Raw genomic sequence first — 19,384 nt, forward strand, 5'->3', positions numbered from 1 at the left:
GTTCCTCTGTCCATGGGGATTCTCCAGGCAAGAATATTGGAGTAGGTTGCCATGCCCTACTCCAGGGGATCTTCCCAACCCAGGGATTGAACCCAGGTCTCCCACACTGCAGGTGAATTCTTTACCATGAGTCACCAGAAAAGCCCAAGAATACTGCTGGAGTGAGTAGCCTATCCCTTCTCCAGGGGATGGATCTTCCCAACCCAGGAATCAAATCAGGGTCTCCTGCATTGCAGGTGGATTCTTTACCAGCTGAGCTACTAGAAGCTGCAATAATGAAAAGACCTAGAGCTTTTGGAAAAAAGTGAAATTAACAAAGCAGAAACTGCTCAGAAGAGCTCTCCACTAGACACAGAGCTGACTGACCTATGGGACAGGTTTTCCAAAACTGCACCTTCTATCCACAACGTGATGTTTTCCACTTAGTTACACTAAAAATATATATATTAAATTTAGAAAAAAAAATTTAATGTTAGCTGTTTCCAGTGGTTCCCAAGACCAATGCCAGCTTCAGAGATGAGCTAAAAGAACTCACAGAACTCAGCACTGCTAAGTCTTGTACTCACAGATAAGTTTACTACAGACACAGTGTGAAGATACACAGTGGAATCATTTGGAGAAAAGACACAATCTGGAGGAGCCCAAGTACAGGCCTCTTTATGCTCTCTCCCTACCATGAAGGGTCACAAAGACAACACCTGTGAGTGATGTTTCTGCCCAAACACAAAGTACTCCAGGTTTTATAGGTACCCACTGCTTAGCACACATCAAAATTCCAAAGTCCCAGAAGAAAGGAGGTATTTAGCCTAAATCTAACTGCTTGCACAGTCCAGACCACCTTTATCAGTTAGGGAATGGTAGGAACATCACCTAAATCAAAGTGCCCAGACAAGGGCCAACCTTGCAAGCAAGTAGTCCCTTTTAAAAACAGCACATCATAATCAAAGATTCATTTCGGCCAGAGAATAACCTCTCCCTCAAAAATGCAGATGCCTGTAATAGAATTAAGAGACTGCAGGTCTTTTTATACCTTAATCCAAGTTGTTCTGATTGCTTTTCTCATAAAGCCTCATCAAAACCAACCACATCAACTAAAAGAATTTTGTCTTGAGAAAATCAGAGAATCTTTTTAAAAAATTCAAGTAGAGCATATTCTTCTGCTCAAAACCCTGAAATAGTTGACCAGTCATGCTGTAAAAGCCAAAATCCTTACAATACTTAACAAAGCCGCGCGCTGGCTGTGACAGACCGCGCAGAAGGGCACAGGCTGCGACGGACCGCGCAGAAGGACACAGGCTGCGACGGACCGCGCAGAAGCGTGGCCATGAGGAGCTACCCCTCGCCCAAGGTCAGGGGCGGCGACCAAGAGTGCCAGGCTGCGACGACACAGGAGCGGCCGAGAGGAGCTACCCCACATCCGAGATCAGGGGTAGTGGCCGAGAGAAGCTACCCCATGTCAAAGGAGTGGCTGCGCAGGAGGGCCGAGAGGAGCTACTCCACGTTCAAGGTCAGGAGGGGCGGCCCTGAGGAGATACCCCTCGTCCAAGGTAAGGAGCAGTGGCTGCGCTTTGCTGGAGCAGCCATGAAGAGATAACCCCACGCCCAAGATAAGAGAAACCCAAGGAAGACAGTAGGTGTTGCAAGAGGGCATCAGAGGGCAGGCACACTGAAACCATAATCACAGAAAACCAGCCAATCTGATCACACGAACCACAGTCTTGTCTAACTCAATGAAATAAGCCATGCCGTGTGGGGCCGCCCAAGATGGACGGGTCATGGTGGAGAAGTCTGACAGAATGTGGTCCACTGAAGAAGGGAATGGCAAACCACTTCAGTATTCTTGCCTTGAGAACCCCATGAACAGTATGAAAAGGCAAAATGATAGGATACTGAAAGAAGAACTCCCCAGGTCGGTAGGTGCCCAATATGCTACTGGAGATCAGTGGAGAAATAACTCCAGAAAGAATGAAGGGATGAAGCCAAAGCAAAAAAAATACCCAGTTGTGGATGTGACTGGTGATAGAAGCAAGGTCCGATGCTGTAAAGAGCAATATTGCATAGGAACCTGGAATGTTAGGTCCATGAATCAAGGCAAATTGGAAGTGGTCAAACAGGAGACACTAAAAGTGAACATTGACATTGTAGGAATCAGCAAACCAAAATGGACTGGAATGGGTGAATTTAACTCAGATGACCATTATATCTACTACTGTGGGCAGGAATCCCTTAGAAGAAATGGAGTAGTCATCATAGTCAACAAGAGTCTGAAATGCAGTATTTTGATGCAATCTCAAAAATGACAGAATGATCTCTGTTCATTTCCAAGGCAAACCATTCAATATCACAGTAATCCAAGTCTGTGCCCCAACCAGTAGTGCTGAAGAAGCTTAAGTTGAACGGTTCTATGAAGACCTACAAGACCTTTTAGAACTAACACCCAAAAAAGACGTCCTTTTCATTATAGGGGACTGGAATACAAAAGTAGGAAGTCAAGAAACACCTGGAGTAACAGGGAAATTTGGCCTTGGAGTACAGAATGAAGCAGGGCAAAGGCTAATAGAGTTTTGCCAAGAGAACGCACTGGTCATAGCAAACACCCTTTTCCAACTACGCAAGAGAAGACTCTACATATGGACATCACCAGATGGTCAACACCAAAATCAGATTGCTTATATTCTTTGCAGCCAAAGATGGAGAAGCTCTATACAGTCAGCAAAAACAAGACTGGGAGCTAACTGTGGCTCATATCATGAACTCCTTATTGCCAAATTCAGACTTAAATTGAAGAAAGTAGGGAAAACCACTAGACCATTCAGGTATGACCTAAATCAAATCCCTTATGACTATACAGTGGAAGTGAGAAATAGATTTAAGGGACTAGATCTGATAGACACAGTGCCTGATGAACTATGGACGGAGGTTCGTGACATTGTACAGGAGATAGGGATCAAGACCATCCCCATGGAAAAGAAATGCAAAATGGTTGTCTGAGGAGGCCTTACAAATAGCTGTGAAAAGAAGAGAAGTGAAAAGCAAAGGAGAAAAGGAAACATATTCCCATTTGAATGCAGAGTTCCAAAGAATAGCAAGGAGAGATAAGAAAGCCATCCTTCAGAGATCAATGCAAAGAAATAGAGGAAAAGAACAGAATGGGAAAGACTAGAGATCTCTTCAAGAAAATTAGAGATACCAAGGGAACATTTCATGCAAGGATGGGCTCGATTAAGGACAGAAATGGTATGGACCTAACAGAAGCAGAAGATATTAAGAAGAGGTGGCAAAAATACACACAAGGACTGTACAAAAAAGATCTTCACGACCCAGATAATCACGATGGTGTGATCACTCACCTAGAGCCAGACATCCTGGAATGTGAAGTCCGGTGGGCCTTAGAAAGCATCACTACGAACAAAGCTAGTGGAGGTGATGGAATTCCAGTTGAGCTATTTCAAATCCTGAAAGATGATGCTGTGAAAGTGCTGAACTCAATATGCCAGCAAATTTGGAAAACTCAGCAGTGGCCACAGGACTGGAAAAGATCAGTTTTCATTCCAATCCCAAAGAAAGGCAATGCCAAAGAATGCTCAAACTACCACACAATTGCACTCATTTCACATGCTAGTAAAGTAATGCTCATAATTCTCCAAGCAAGGCTTCAGCAATATGTGAACTGTGAACTTCCAGATGTTCAAGCTGGTTTTAGAAAAGGCAGAGGAACGAGAGATCAAATTGCCAACATCCGTTGGATCATCGAAAAAGCAAGAGAGTTCCAGAAAAATATCTATTTCTGCTTTATTGACTATGCCAAAGCCTTTGACTGTGTGAATCACAATAAACTGTGGGAAATTTTGAAAGAGATGGGAATACCAGACCACCTGACCCACCTCTTGGGAAAACTATATGCAGGTCAGGAAGCAACAGTTAGAACTGGACATGGACCAACAGACTGGTTCCAAATAGGAAAAGGAGTACGTCAAGGCTGTATATTCTCACCCTGCTTGTTTAACTTATATGCAGAGTACATCATGAGAAATGCTGGGCTGGAAGAAGCACAAGCTGGAATCAAGATTGCCAGGAGAAATATCAATAACCTCAGATACACAGATAATACCACCCTTATGGCAGAAAGTGAAGAGGAACTAAAAAGCCTCTTGATAAAGTGAAAGAAGAGAGTGAAAAAGTTGGCTTAAAGCTCAACATTCAGAAAACTAAGATTATGGCATCTGGTCCCATCACTTCATGGGAAATAGATGGGGAAACAGTGGAAGCAGTGTCAGACTTAATTTTTTTGGGCTCCAAAATCACTGCAGATGGTGACTGCAGCCGTGAAATTAAAAGATGTTTACTCCTTGGAAGGAAAGTTATGACCAACCTAAATAGCATATTAAAAAGCAGAGACATTACTTTGCCAACAAAGGCCCGTCTAGTCAAGGCTATAGTTTTTCCAGTGGTCATGTATGGATATGAGAGCTGGATTGTGAAGAAAGCTGAGCACCAAAGAATTGATGCTTTTGAACTGTGGTGTTGGATAAGACTCTTGAGAGTCCCTTGGACTGCAAGGAGATCCAACTGGTCCATCCTAAAGGAGATCAGTCCTGGGTGTTCATTGGAAGGACCGATGCTGAAGCTGAAACTCCAATACTTTGGCCACCTCATGTGAAGGGTTGACTCACTGGAAAAGACCCTGATGCTAGGAGGGATTGGGGACAGGAGAAGAGGATGACAGAGGATGAGATGGTTGGATGGCATCACCGACTCGATGGACATGAGTTTGAGTAAACTCCGGGAGTTGGTGATGGACAGGGAGGCCTGGCGTGCTGCGATTCATGGGGTCGCAAAGAGTTGGACACGACTGAGTGACTGAACTGAGCTATGAGCTAGTCCCTTTCTGACATCATCAGCTACTCCTTTGTTCTTTACTCAACTCCAGCCACTTTGACCAACTTGCACTTCCTCAAAGTCCAGGTATAATCCTGCCTCAGGGCTTTTGCTCTTCCTAAGCCTCCACCTGGAATGCTTTTCCCCTAAACATCTACACTGCTTAGTCCCAAATTTCCTTGAAGTTTGTGCTTAAACATCACGGTCTCAGAGACCTACCCATACTACCCCACTAACCCATTTATAGCTGTGCTAGGTCTTCATTGCTGGACGGGCTTCTCATTACAGTGGCTTCTCTTGTTACAGAGCACAGGCTCTAGGGCATGCGGGCCTCAGTAGCTGTGGCTCTCAGCCTCTAGAGCACAGGCTCAATAGTTGTGGCACACAGATTTAGTTGCTCCAAGGCATCTACGATCTTCCTGGATCAGGGATCAAACCCGTGTCTCCTGCATTGGCAGGTGGATTCTCTAACACTAGGGAAGGCCATCACCCCATTTTAAATTGCACTATCTTCACAAATATCCTGCCCTGCAGCACTCCTGGTTCCTTATCCTTTTCTATCCACACATCATTTTCTAAATACCATACAACTTATTATGGTTCATTATCTGTCTCCCCCTACTAAAACAAAGCTCTACTGAGGGCAAGGATTTTTGTTTTCTTGTTATTTGCTGCATTTCCAGCTGAATCACGGAACAGAAGAGTCAAACACTTAACCTGACACAGTAGGAAACAGGGAGATACTGAATATCAGTGTGGAAAAACTCATTGACAGGTGGGGAGGATAAACAGCTAGATCTTCTCCAAGTTTGATGGTTTCTGGGAGACCAAATCATTAGAAAATGTGAGATTTTTTTTTTTTTTTCACTGAAGAGATGACAACAGATGGCACATTCAAATAGGGTTACTGGAGTTTTAATAAAAGGAACTATTTACAAGGATGTGGGCAGTTAAGGGAAAACCAACAAGGTCTGGTAAACCATCTTAAGGCTAGAAAAAGGGAGCCTGAAGTAGCAGTAGGAGGGAATGGTTACCAGAGAAGACCTATAGCTGGCCACTGGAGCAGAGCTTGATAAGAGGCCTTGATAAACTATTTGCTGAAAATGTATACTTTGGAGACAGGGGAACAAATACCTTAGCCTCACCTTTCTCTCTCTTCCAGATTTCCTGCTGGTTTCTCCCACTGTCAAACCCAACATGAAGCCATTGAAGAGTATAGTTCTTTAACAATCAAATTTCTGAGAACACAGAGCAAGGAACAGAAAGGTACAGAGTGGATCAGGAAGGGCAAAAAGAGAATATCCCTTAATCATTTTGTAAAAGTGAAAATGAAGTCGCTCAGTCATGTCCGACTCTTTGCAACCCCATGGACTGTAGCCTGCCAGGCTCCTCTGTTCGTGGGATTTTCCAGGGAAGAATACTGGAGTGGGTTGCCATTTCCTTCTCCAGGGGATCTTCCTGACCCAGGGATTGAACCTGGGTCTCCCACATTGTAGGCAGACACTTTACTGTCTTGAGCCACCAGGGTTCAATGTGCTTATCAACATCTTCAACTATGTTCAAACCTTCCTTCTACATCTTCTCATCCCATTTCTGGTGACACCACCACCCTCTTACACAGTAATTCTGACTGAACTACTCACTCTTCTTTATTTCTCCCTGCCATATCCAATCATTTGCTAACTAAACTTTCACAACTTCCCCTACATTCCGTCTATTGCCAGTGCTCCTTGTTCATGCTCTCATGGTTAACATAAGCTGTCATAGCAGCCTTACCACCTGAAACATCACTCAAATGCCATCTATTTCACTCAGTGCTACTAATTAGTCTTTCTAAATTACAGTCTCACTACCACTATTGTTTCTCAAAAACTTTTAGTAATTTCCACTGGCTGCCAGATAAACACTAATATGGTCCCAACTTCTCCCAATTTCCCACAACTCTCCTTTACACTTAATACAAATTAGCCACTTGTATCCAAGTTTCATGCAGAGTATGGCCATGGAGCCCATTATACAGAGCGAAGTAAGCCAGAAAGATAAAGACCATTACAGTATACTAACACATATATATGGAATTTAGAAAGATGGTAACGATAACCCTATATGCAAAACAGAAAAAGAGACTCAGATGTATAGAACAGACTTGTAGACTCTGGGAGAAGGCGAGGGTGGGATGTTTCAAGAGAACAGCATCGAAACATGTATATTATCTAGGGTGTAACAGATCACCAGCCCAGGTTGGGTGCATGAGACAAGTGCTCGGGCCTGGTGCACTGGGAAGACCCAGAGGGATCGGGTAGAGAGGGAGGTGGGAGGGGGGAGCGGGATGGGGAATACATGTAAATCCATGGCTAATTCATTTCAATGTATGACAAAAACCACTGCAATGATGTAAAGTAATTAGCCTCCAACTAATAAAAATAAATGGAAAAAAAAAAATGAAATCAATGGCTTGGATTCAACTCCCAGTTCAACCATTCCACCAGCTGGGTGGCCTTGGGAAAGTTTAACCTTTCAGAGATGAGCTTCAGCTACCCTACTGTGAAGCAGAGGGTTACTGAAATGGATCCAGTGAGAACATTTGCAAATGTACTTTGTACATTTCAGCACACAGTAGGCATACTTCTCTGTATGTGCCCCATGTTTCTGCCTAGTTGTCCCTCTACTGAAATTAACTTTTCCCCTTTACTTTCTCTATACAGCCAACTTCTTAAGTCAAATACATGTTTCATAATGCTTTTCTTGATCCTTCTTCCTACCTGGAAGGCACTCTCAACACATTACTTGTAACTTTCTTGTAATAAATAGACACAGACAGCTAACATGGCTCATACCTCTCCTACTAGAGGTGAAGCAGAGGAATAGAGGGCTCCCATGCCCAAGCTCACCCAGCAAATCAAGAGCAAAGCCTAGGTTAAAAACCAAATCTCAGATACTGAGAGTGCTTTATGGACTACACACACTTATGTCAGTAGTTTTTTTAAGATGGCTATTCATTCACTTCATTAATTGTGCAAATACTTTGTGGTTGGCGGGGGGGAGGGGGGTGATGAAATAAAGGTACACTCCTCAACCAAAGTTGTAATATTAACTTCACTATGTACCAACAATGATAGTATACCCTTTACATGTATACTTTCGCCGAATTTGTTGTTAAAGTATAATTTGTTCAGTTTAAAGCATAATTTGTTCACAATCCTGAGACAGATATTAACAGTAGTCTCTCCTTTTCAAACACAAGGAAACAGGTTCGGGACCATGTGTTCAAGTTCATGGAACAAGAAAGTCATGGGTCAAGAAAAGAACCTGGTCTATTTGACACCAAAATTTATGTCATTAAGGACTGCTGCTGCTGCTGCAAGTCGTGTCCGACTCTGTGCAAGCCCATAGACGGCAGCCCACCAGGCTCCCCCGTCCCTGGGATTCTCCACGCAAGAATACTGGAGTGGGTTGCCATTTCCTTCTCCAATGCATGAAAGTGAAAGTGACGTCACCCAGTCATGTCCAACTCTTCGTGACCCCATGGACTGTATCCTACCTGCGCCTCTGTCCATGGGATTTTCCAGGCAAGAGTACTGGAGTGGGTTGCCATGTCCTTCTCCACCATTAAGGACTGCTACTGCTGCTGCTAAGTCACTTCAGTCGTGTCCGACTCTGTGCGACCCCATCCCTGGGATTCTCCAGGCAAGAACACTGGAGTGGGTTGCCATTTCCTTCTCCAATGCATAAAAGTGAGAAGTGAAAGTGAACTCGCTCAGCCATGTCCGACTCTTCGCGACCCCATGGGCTGCAGCCTACCAGGCTCCTCCGTCCATGGGATTTTCCAGGCAAGAGTACTGGAGTGGAGTGCCATTGCCTTCTCTGCCATTAAGGACTATGAAATACTAAATCAGATGCCTACTCTGAGGCTAATTACATTAGCAACAAAAGCATCAAAGAAAAATAAACCTTTCATATGGTATCCAAATAAAACCAGTGAAAGAGTGAAGCCTTCATTTTAACCAGAGTATACTTAAATGATGATGGGACTAACTCCAATTTGTCTGTACAGTGTGAACAATCTGAGACGATCCCACAATGCTGAAAAGGATGCATTTCAAAAGAAAGACTCTCCAACAGAATGCAAGTTACTTGACAACAGGAACCGTGTTTGTCCCACTGCAGTTATCTCCAGATCTGAGATGTTTTGCACAAGTAAGGTAATCAATCCCTGATGAAACTGACAGAAAATGCTGGGATATAAGCATACTGTCAAAACAGTACAAGTTCATGTCAGATAATTTTAGAACAAAACCCATTTCAGACATGTTTTGGGGTTTTGTTTTTTTTTAAACAAATCATATGCAGTGATAAAAGAATTAAAGGAGCCAAAGAAAATCTGCCTGAGAAGGGAGCACACAGCTAAAAAAGGAAATTTTGAATCTTTTTCTTCTCTGAAGATGCAAATCATTCCGCTCCAACTGAAAGTTTATTATTAATAAATTATCAACAAAAGTGTTAAGTTCATTAATAAAAAGTATGTGGGATAGGTCAGTACAAGTGACTCAACCGCCCTTTTAGCCTCCCTGATGAGATATCTTTTTTAAAAAGCAGCTTTCTAGTATCTCCTTTTTTATGTTTTATCTGATGGCATTTAATTTCTCATTTAGGAAGAATATGAAGTTCACCCACAAGCAGGTTCCAATGTCAAAGACCAATTTTCCCAAACCAGTTGCATGCCTGTCTTAAAAATGAGCAATAAATCCTATTTCCCAACAATATACTTCCACACATTATACTTAGTAAGAGACTAAATTTTAAGCATCAAGAACATTCACGATGTGTTAAACTCAATTTAATCTGAAGCTAGTAATTCATGCCCATTTATTCTTCAAACTAACCCTGCCTCCCCCTGCCAAATTAAACAACTGTTAGCTTTATTTTTAAAACAAAATTTACAGAGAACATATTGTTTCCAATTATAGCAAATGTCAGAAACCGATTTACTTACTGCAAACGTTTTCTAACAAAATTCTATTTTAAAACCAGCTAATAAGTCAAAATATAGGGAAGATATATCAAAGGAAAAAAATAGAAGAGAATATTGCTAACTATGGCTTAATAAAGGGGGTCTCCAAACTATGAATTATACTTCTCATAGAAACTTTTACAGTGATCATCATTTACCATTCAAGATCTCAACTGACTTGTACTTCTATCGTTGAATCTGCCCATATCCCTTAAGCTGATTTTGCTATTAAAACTTAGCAAAAACCGTAAGCCATAAAATAATGCAAAGCAATAAAAATGGATGATGTACTTCTGAAGTCTCTGTGGCCTAGCAACGTAAGAAAAAATGTAAGGAGCCCATTACATCATGCTGTGTATTGGCATGATAGTAGCATGCCCTCTGCCAACTCATCTACATAGTCTAAATATCAAGACTAGCCCAAATGTTTTCTTGACCCACCAAGTCAACACAACTGCTTATACCCATCTCTAACTAAACTGCCCACAATCTATCACAATCATTGGAATTCCCACTACTCAAACAAAAATTGAAAGTACACTTGTGAGCAGGGACGGCTCTTTTTTGGTATGTTGCAAATGGCAACACAAAGTCTGCAAAAGTAGTTTAGAAACATACTAAACAATAAACTACGGTGCATCTATACTATAGTATACCAGTTTTATGATACAGAGCGATTATGTACACATACGGGTGGTCTTTGAAGTTAAAATACTTACGAATGTATGTATGTCTAAAACAACCCAATACTTGTTCCTAAAATAAAGATAAATGTATCTCCCTGCAAATAAAAAGACCTAGAAATAGGCAAACTGTTAACATACATCATCTCCAAGTGCTGGGAGAAAACAGGGAAGGAGCAACATAAGTGTCTTTATAGGCCATTAACTGTTTTATCATGTATTATCTAGCTTTGAAATTTTTCAGTAAAATGTTTTAGTTGAATATACCCTAAGGTTTTAACAAGGCTGCCAATGAGCATGTACCTTTCCCTGAATATATACTGAGAACAAAAATATACTCATGATACCAGAGAACTGCTGTGTTCTAGTTATCCAACACATTTAACTTGAGTGAGCCATCTCAACAACTAAGTGTATACGTGGTAAGCAAGAACATGATGTGCAATTCCAACAATCACTGCATTACTCGTAATAGCAAGAAATGTCCATCAATCATTATGGTACAGCCATGCTATGGAACATTATACAGGCATTAAAGAGGATGAGGAAGGTCTATTTGTTCTGATATGAGAATGCCAATCATATAAACTGCTGAACTATTTTATTCTACTTTTAAAATGTAGGTACATACAAAAGACCTTGCTGAACATACACCTATTAACAAGGATTATCCTTGAGAAGATAATTTCCTCATATTGGTAGGCTTTCTACCATTCTTTGTTTAGATTTTAAGCAGTTATTTAAACATTAATTCTCACTTTTAAAAATACACCAGTCTCAACATTCAGTACAATTTCTCTTTTCTATTTCCTAGTTAACATTGCCAAATGTTACTTGGCAGCATTTGACCAAACATGCAATATTTTAATTTTTAAAATACAAAAATATGCCAAACATGCAATATTATAATTTTTTAAAATAACACGGTAGAAAGGGAATTTTTATTGGAAAGAAGTTTTTACAACATTCACTTTTAATAGAAAACATTAGACAAAGGTACAGCAAAGCAACCTGCAATAAGACACCAAGGAAAAGGCATTCCCTGTCTTACCCTGGTTTAGAGACAATCTTTGTTGCTCCACTTAATAAAAAAAGCCTTCTAAAACAGGGAAGAGAAACTATATTCCCAGTGACCAAAATCTTAACACTGATGCAGTACGTTGGTTAAAACGGAAGAAAGAGACTTAACTTACCCTCTTCTAAGTGCAAATACTGTCTTTGGGGGAATAATCCTTACATTGCCTAGATGCAGTTTTGCTTAAATTGACTCAACATCCAAATGCCCACTTTTAATCAGCAAAAACATAGGTAAATTTAGTTTAAAACGCAAATTCTCAAATTTGAGAGTATTAAGCACACTTAAAGGTAAACAAAGCTACAAATCAAATAACTGACACTGCCATTTCTGTTCTTGAGGTAATTAATCAGAAATAGAAAATTCTTAAGTATCCTCAAAGCTTTAACCTCACTTGAAAACAAAAATTCATTATGAAGATTTAAATATTCTGTTCTAAATCACTAAGCTACAGAATGAAGCTATCAGTATATCATTCTGATTTGTAACCACTATGAATGTCAACCATTTGCAAGCTTTTTAAGACTCCAAATTACTTTCAATCTTTCAAACCTCTTCCAACTAATGATTAACACTGAATTTTACTAAAACACTGTAAATGCAGTTCTTCACAACAGGAAGACAAAAAAAAATTTTTATTTTGCTAATCTTTCAAAATTAGATTCAAGCATTGCATAAAAATTATATTCAATGCTGACTAGGTTCTGTACTACTTCCTCCCCAAGTCTTGATTAAATTTGAAGTAGTAATGTTCAGGTAAATCTTAACAGGTGAAAAAAGTGAAACCATAACAAACAAGTAAGTTCCACACGCCAAATCTGGAAAGACTAAAGACCACTATTTCTGCCTTCACTGAATACCAATCCAGATAAGAAATTTGTAAAGGTAGATACATGACAACAAAGCGATGATATACCATGAACACTAAGCCACTTTTCTAATTAGGAAATCCTTTTACATAACTTTTCACACATCACTACGTGGGAAATACAAACGACAATAACCTTGTTAAATTCTGAAAACCCTCCAGAAGGTGGACTATTCCAGTTGAACCAGAAGAAACAGATCTTCCTCCTAAAACTGAGTAAAACACAAGCACAATAATTACAATAAAAAATTTAAGCATATCATTTTCTGTATCTTAGAGCCCCACTCCCCGCAAAAGCTAGACCAAATCACCACATGAAGAAACGCAGTATGATGCATTTCAGTAAGAGTGAAAACAGAAATTTAAGCAAATTTGTAAAACCATTTGTAATGCAAAACTTGACTATCTTGTTAATTTATTCAATATGCAAACACATCTATCCCATTTGTTGTAGAGGTACTAAAAGTACCTGTACCAAGTATCAGCTACCCTTTGTCAAAATGACTACTAAGAAGCCTTAAGCAAAATTCCAATCAAATATTTTACCCTATCATTAAATCAAATGTAGGTACTTAGATTAAAAGGTATTCTGAACCCACCAACCAGGTTATACATACTCTCACTCAATCATGTAAAGAATTGAATTCTTTATTTGTGATATCCATAAACGTTGCTATTCTATGTCTATCCAGGAAGGCAATTTTCTCCTATACCATTGTTTTGTTTTGCTTTTTATAAACAACTTGAACTCTATTGCATGAAAGGGCTACAAATATACATTTGTTAACCAAGCAGAATACACAGATATTTTGCTTTACAACTTGCACCTAAGATACCAGTACATGAAGCTGGTTCATTAGTTATCATAGCAATGTGGGGCCACTGCCCAAGCTATGCATAGCAGTTTACATTTTCAAACCTCATGTAGAAAGGGCAGTCGGGATATGGACCATTAACTACATTCCTGTAAAACCCATCTTAGTTACAAGTAAATGTATAACCAAAGTCTGCACAGATTTTTGATGGCAAAACTTCTAAAATCTGATGTAACTGTCCTGAACAAGTTTTCAAACCAACTGTTTTGCAGATATACTGACATTCTGCCAGTAGATGGTGCCACAAAAGTTAGGGGAAGGATTTCCAGGAGGACAACATTTCAGCTATAGGGAAAAAAAAAACATTTAAACCTGCTCTGAAAATACAAAAATGCACTTAAAGTTTGAGGGTAAAATATAACCCTTATTTGTAACCATTCATTACAGACAAACCAGTAAGAGGGATGAAATTAGGCCATCTGAATTTTTTAAAACAGTTTATATGAATGAAAACACATGCTTAACACAAACTATTTCTTTAGAACTACACAGTACATATTTTGAATTAAATTCTCATAGAAGTGACCACCCATGTCAAAATGATAAGCAAATCACTTAGTACAAGAGATGGACGTAGGAAAAACTTTAAAGATTTTAAAAAGCCACATCCACCACTTCAAATGTTTTACCTGTAAGGGATAAAATTCAACACATCACTACCTGGGCAACAGCAAGAAGGAAAAAAAAAAAAAAAACCTCACAGGACCTTTTAAAAGTTTCTCTAAGTACACATCAAGAATTAAGAATTAACAGGAAAAATTACCCTTAAAACGGTACGGAATGGATCCTAGAAAAAAAATGTTAGACATGTACGGTCAAACACAATGATTTATTAAAAATAAAACGTAAAAATGATTTTTGTACATATGCTTCCAAATTTCGGGCATGGGATCCAAGGAGATTTCATAGAAAACGCTGTAGCCAGATATCAAGTCCTTACAACAAAGTAAACTAAACCCCCCCAACCCCCGCCCAGGTTTTGCTACAGAATCAGCAAGTTCACTCCCTCCCCCCCAAAAAAAACACAAATTAAAACAAGACATTTTGCTAGTATAAAAACGACCAAAGTCCAAGTAATAATAAAAAAATAGAGTCCATCAATGACTGTAACACAAAAATGTGTATGTGGGGCCAAGTCCATCTTCAGAGGGAGAGACGAGAGAGGTGGCAGGCAGATAGGGCAACACCCCCAAGGGTAAGCAGCCTTAGAAGAGGCTCCCCCAAGGGCAAAACGGGGAAGGCGGTGGGAGCGAAAAGGACTTGGGAGTTGACCCTAGTTGGGTGGTTGAAAAGAGCTACCCCTATAGCCACTCCCAAGCATTAAAAAAAATTTTTTTAGAAGGAGCTGCCTCCATAGCCACCCCCACCGCCATAGCCACCTCTGTAAGGTCCACTGTTGCTGCGACCTCCCCAGCTGCTGCCTCCTCCTCCGCCGCCGCCGCCGCTCTTCATGGGCCCATAGGACGACTGGTGCTGGCTGTAGCTGCCGAAACCGCCGAAACCGTTACCGTAGTCGCTTCCACCGTAGGACGAACCGCCGCCGCCTCCGCCTCCGTAGGCGTTGTAGCCGCCGCCGCCGCCGCCGTAACCACCGTAGCTGTTATAACCGCCGCCGCCGCCCTTAGACAGGCCGTTCTGGTCACGACCACCGCCCCGACCTCGGCCGCCGCGGCCGCCACGAGAGGACCGGGAACCGCCTCCGCCCCCACCAGAGTGGATATCCTCCTTGGGGACAGCCTTCTTCACCTCCACGCGATGGCCCTGGATCGGATGGAACTTGACCACCGCGGCCTTGTCTGCCGCGTCGTGATTCTGAAAATACACGAAGCCGAAGCCACGCTTCTTGCCAGACTGCTTGTCGGCAATAATCTCGGCCTTTTCCACGGTGCCAAACTGCGAGAAGTGCTCGATCAGGTCGCCCTCGGCCACGTCTCCCTTAAGGCCCCCGACAAAGAGCTTCTTCACCTTGGCGTGAGCACCGGGCCGTGCCGAATCCTCCCGGGACACCGCCCGCTTCAGCTCCACCGTGTTGCCGTCCACCGCATGAGGCGAGGCGGCCATGGCGGCATCGGCCTCCTCCACATTGGAGTAGGTCACGAAGCCAAAGCAACGGGAGCGCTTGGTCTGGGGGTTCACCACCACTACGCAGTCTGTCAGGGTCCCAAAGGCCTCAAAGTGGCCGCGCAGGCCGGACTCACTCGTCTGCACGTTGAGGCCGCCGATGAACAGCTTACACAGTTGGGAATTCTCCATCTCCACCGCCCGGGCCTTGCCCCCGCCCTGGGAGCTCCGAGGTTTAGCCGTCGCCGTGATGGTTGGCTAAGGTTTCTTCACAACTTGGGCCCAGCCGTCGCTGGAGCCGCCCCCGTCGGTCAGCGACGGGAAAGGGAAGAAGGGAAGGGAAGGGAAAAAGGAAGAGAGGAAGGGGGAGGGAAGGGGAGAGTTGCCGGCTAGAGGACGAGCCGAGGAAACTGGAAGGCAACCAAAGCCGCCGCTACCTCCACCGCCACCTCCGCTCCCCTATCTGTGCACCACACAAAGAGGCCGCTGAACGCGCGCGCACCCTCCCCGAAGCGTGCGTCACCGCCGACGTACGGCAGCGCAGGGCAGTCCACCAATCCTCGCCTCGACCTCATTAGTCCCGCCTACCGCGCTGCAGCGCCGCTCTCGGTCACGGGCTCCCCGCCCTCCGCGGTCTATTCAAGCCCTCGGCCTACGCTGCTCCCGCTGCCGCCTTTCCCGCTCTGCTTTCACTCCCAGGATCCCCAGTGCGCCCTCACTAGGGACTCTCTCTGCTGTTCGCGAACCTCTGCGATTCATTTGCCCCCAGCCCCCGCGGCTGTTCCCAGTGATTTTTCCCCCTCCCCTAGCCCTATCCCCTCACCCAGCACCGCAGTGGCGTTCGCGCCAGCCCCTTGAGAGACATGTCAGTTCAGCCAATCACAGCCATCCGCTTGCATCCACTTCCGTTTTCGGCAGCTGCTGGCCGGGCGCGCTCCCCAGTGCGCGCTGGCCTCGGCGCCCCCTGTGTGCAGAGTTTTCTGGCTACCCGTACGCCTCCTCCCGCCCTGGGCTGCCGCGGGGGCGGGGCGCGGGGGGTGGCGAAGAGCGGGGACGCGCTGGGGGCCGTTCCCAACGGATGCGGCCTGGGGCGTCACGCGCGGGTTTTTTGAAAACTTGACTGTTGGGGTTAGGGTCTTGGATTTACCCGCCGCGTTTCGGCTGGGCCACTACACCTGGCGTCCTCACCCCTCCCGTCCGCACAAAGATGGAGGGTAGGGGCCTGGTCAGGGAAGGCGGTTATTAACCGTTTATAGTGGGCCAGAGGCACGATTAGACAAACATTGGCACGTGGCCCTGCGCAAAAGCGAGCCCGAGGCCATGTGGAAGGACAGCAGCGCGCCGAAAGCGCTTCAGACTTTGCGACCGAGGCTTGGAGCGAGACCCCCCCCTACCCCAGTGCTGTCAGTGGAACCCTCTTGCGAGGCTCTTCTCAGCGGACATTTACATACTCCCACGGTGTACACATCTTTTCATAGGTCCTGATATCTGTATGAGCTTCCTTCCCAACTAAAATGTTACGTTTTTTAAGGCGTTTTCAGTCGGACTGGGAGCCAAGTTAAGCACATAAACACTGTAATGTATATAAGTATCGCACATCCTTGATAACTGCCATATCCACCCAGGTGGGAATACAAGAAAGTTATAATGGCTTCCGTCTACTGAAACTTTTGTGTTCCAAGCAAGATACAAGGAATGCCACACGGTTTAAGGCACGTGATGGAGAGCCCCAAAACCATGTAGCAAATTAGAAGAGAAGTTCCTCACTGTACCCTGGAATGGAATGTATTCAGAAATGATTAAAGAGGTAGAAGTTGCACTGAATCACAGAGTCAAAGGCTAGATAAGATTTCTATAGGGAGTTTACCGGAACAAAATCCGGAGAAAATTTATAAGCTCCCAGGACTATAAAGTGGACCAGTTTGATTGGATCAGGAGGTTTTTGATAGAAAAAAACTAGGTTAAGGGTCTTGGTATTATGGAATGTCTTGAAATTTAGATTAAGGAGTATAAATAATTCAAAGGCTATAGATAGGCTTCAAGGTTTAGGAAGAAACTATGTCTTTATTACCTACAAACTGTGTGACCATCGAGTTGTGTGACTTTGGACAGGTCACCTAACCTTTTTAAAATTGTAAGTTTTATTATCTAAAATCATAACATAAAACACCTTCCCAATGCGGTAAAAATTAAATGAGATTCTGCATGTAAATGCAGAGCACAGTGCCTGGCACATAGTAAGTGCTCAATTTCTCAATTTATCCAATAACTACTATACCAAGTGTTGGGAATAGGGCAGTAAGAAACAGACAAAAATGTCTGCCTTCATGGAACTTACATTGTGGGGAGAAGCAAACAATAAAAATCGTATACAGCATGTTAGATAGCAATAAATGCCATTGAAAAAATTAAAAGAGAAGGATAATAGGAAAGTATTACCTTACTACAAAACACAATTCAGATATGTCAGGATTTGCTAACAGATTGATGATAAATAATGAGGAAAATAAAAGCATTCGAGTGTTTGATATCTGGAAGCCTAAAATTACCACATGATAGAACTACAAAAATCTAGGAAAAGAAACTATTTTAGAGGAAGTGTGGGTGATGGTGAACATAGCTGTTAATGTTTAAGGTGAAACGGGTATTCATGGAGCACTGTGTTCTGGGATGCCCAAGATTATAGCTCTGATGAAAGATCAGACCTAAAGAAGTTTGTTTTAGAGTCATCCAAATAAATGTTAAACAGTAAAAGATGAATTTCTGAAACAGAATCAGACCGTAACTTGTTTTCTCATCTAAATTGTAAATTCTAAAATAACATTTTTTCCTATATTGCTTTAAAATAATCATCCACACAGTCTTATTGAGGATCTGTTACTGATTTAATTTCTGTTGACTAGAAAAGCTTCATAGAAGCATATGTCTAGTCTAAGCCTTACCTATAGAAGGAGGGCAGACTTCCCTGTTGGCTGAGTAGTAAAGAATCCACCTGCCAATGCAGGAGATGCAGGTTCAATCCCTGGGTCAGGAAGATACCCTGGAGAAGGAAATGGCAACCTATTCCAATATTCTTGCCTGGGAACTCCCATGATCAGAGAAGCCTGGCAGGCTACAGTCCATGGGGTCACAAAGAGTGGGACATGACTTAGTGACTAAACAACAACAGAGAGAGGGTAGGGATGATGGGAAACAACACAAGCATGTTTGAGAGACATTTAGAAAGTCAGGAGAAGCGCAAGATAACTGGGATAGAAGACTCTTTTCAGAGATTAGATTGCTAAAAGTAGGGACAGTGAATAAAGCATGTTATATAAATCCTTAAATGATGCTGTCATTTTCCTACCTCTGAGATCATTCAGGTGGAAAAACAATTTTTTTCCTACTTTACCTTTTAGATCATTGCCTGAGTATGTTTCTTGACATTTCCTTGCTTACAAGTATCTCAGCCTTCCAAAACAAATGTTTTAAAATGTAACTAAAATTTAGACAACCTTTGCTTTCCATCCCTCCTGCAAGTGTGATAACAAGATCTAACTGAATATGATGTTTAACAACTCAAAAGAACTGCACAGTAAAAAGGATATATTTTACTGCACCTAACAGAAAAAGAACTACAGAAAAGGAAAAAGAATGAGCTGAGAAAGAGAAGGGAAACTATGAACAGCTGTATTTTCAGAAAGCAGCAACTCTACTTCTTTTTTAAGTCAACTTTTTATTATTGTTGTTCAGTTGCTCAGTCATGTTCAACTCTTTGCAACCCCATGGACTGCAGCATGCCATTATATCTCAGAGTTAATTTTTGCAGTTGAGTTCTGTCATGGCCTGAATTGTGTCCCCACCCTCTCTTACCTCTAAATTCATAATGTGAAGCACTAGCCTCCAGTACTTCTGAATGTAACTATAATCAAAGATAAAGTATTTAAAGAGGTG

The 19,384-nt window shown here is 42.5% G+C and overlaps 2 protein-coding genes across 2 annotated transcripts in view; both read right to left on the minus strand.

Moving 5' to 3' along the window:
• Positions 1-19,384, minus strand: part of KLHL3 (kelch like family member 3) — a 277,231-nt gene that overhangs the window by 132,488 nt on the left and 125,359 nt on the right. The window lies entirely within an intron of this gene.
• On the minus strand, positions 14,201-16,187 carry HNRNPA0 (heterogeneous nuclear ribonucleoprotein A0). The gene has a single exon (XM_020893037.2). The coding sequence runs from the start codon at positions 15,641-15,643 to the stop codon at positions 14,726-14,728; it is 918 nt and encodes a 305-aa protein (XP_020748696.1). The 5' UTR covers positions 15,644-16,187; the 3' UTR covers positions 14,201-14,725.

The sequence above is a fragment of the Odocoileus virginianus genome, chromosome 3 (assembly GCF_023699985.2).
Source record: "Odocoileus virginianus isolate 20LAN1187 ecotype Illinois chromosome 3, Ovbor_1.2, whole genome shotgun sequence".
Lineage (NCBI taxonomy): Eukaryota > Metazoa > Chordata > Mammalia > Artiodactyla > Cervidae > Odocoileus > Odocoileus virginianus.

What these genes read in the sequence shown, in the direction of transcription:
- HNRNPA0 (XM_020893037.2), bottom strand. Translation starts at nt 15,643, where the DNA reads ATGGAGAATTCCCAACTGTGTAAGCTGTTCATCGGCGGCCTCAACGTG.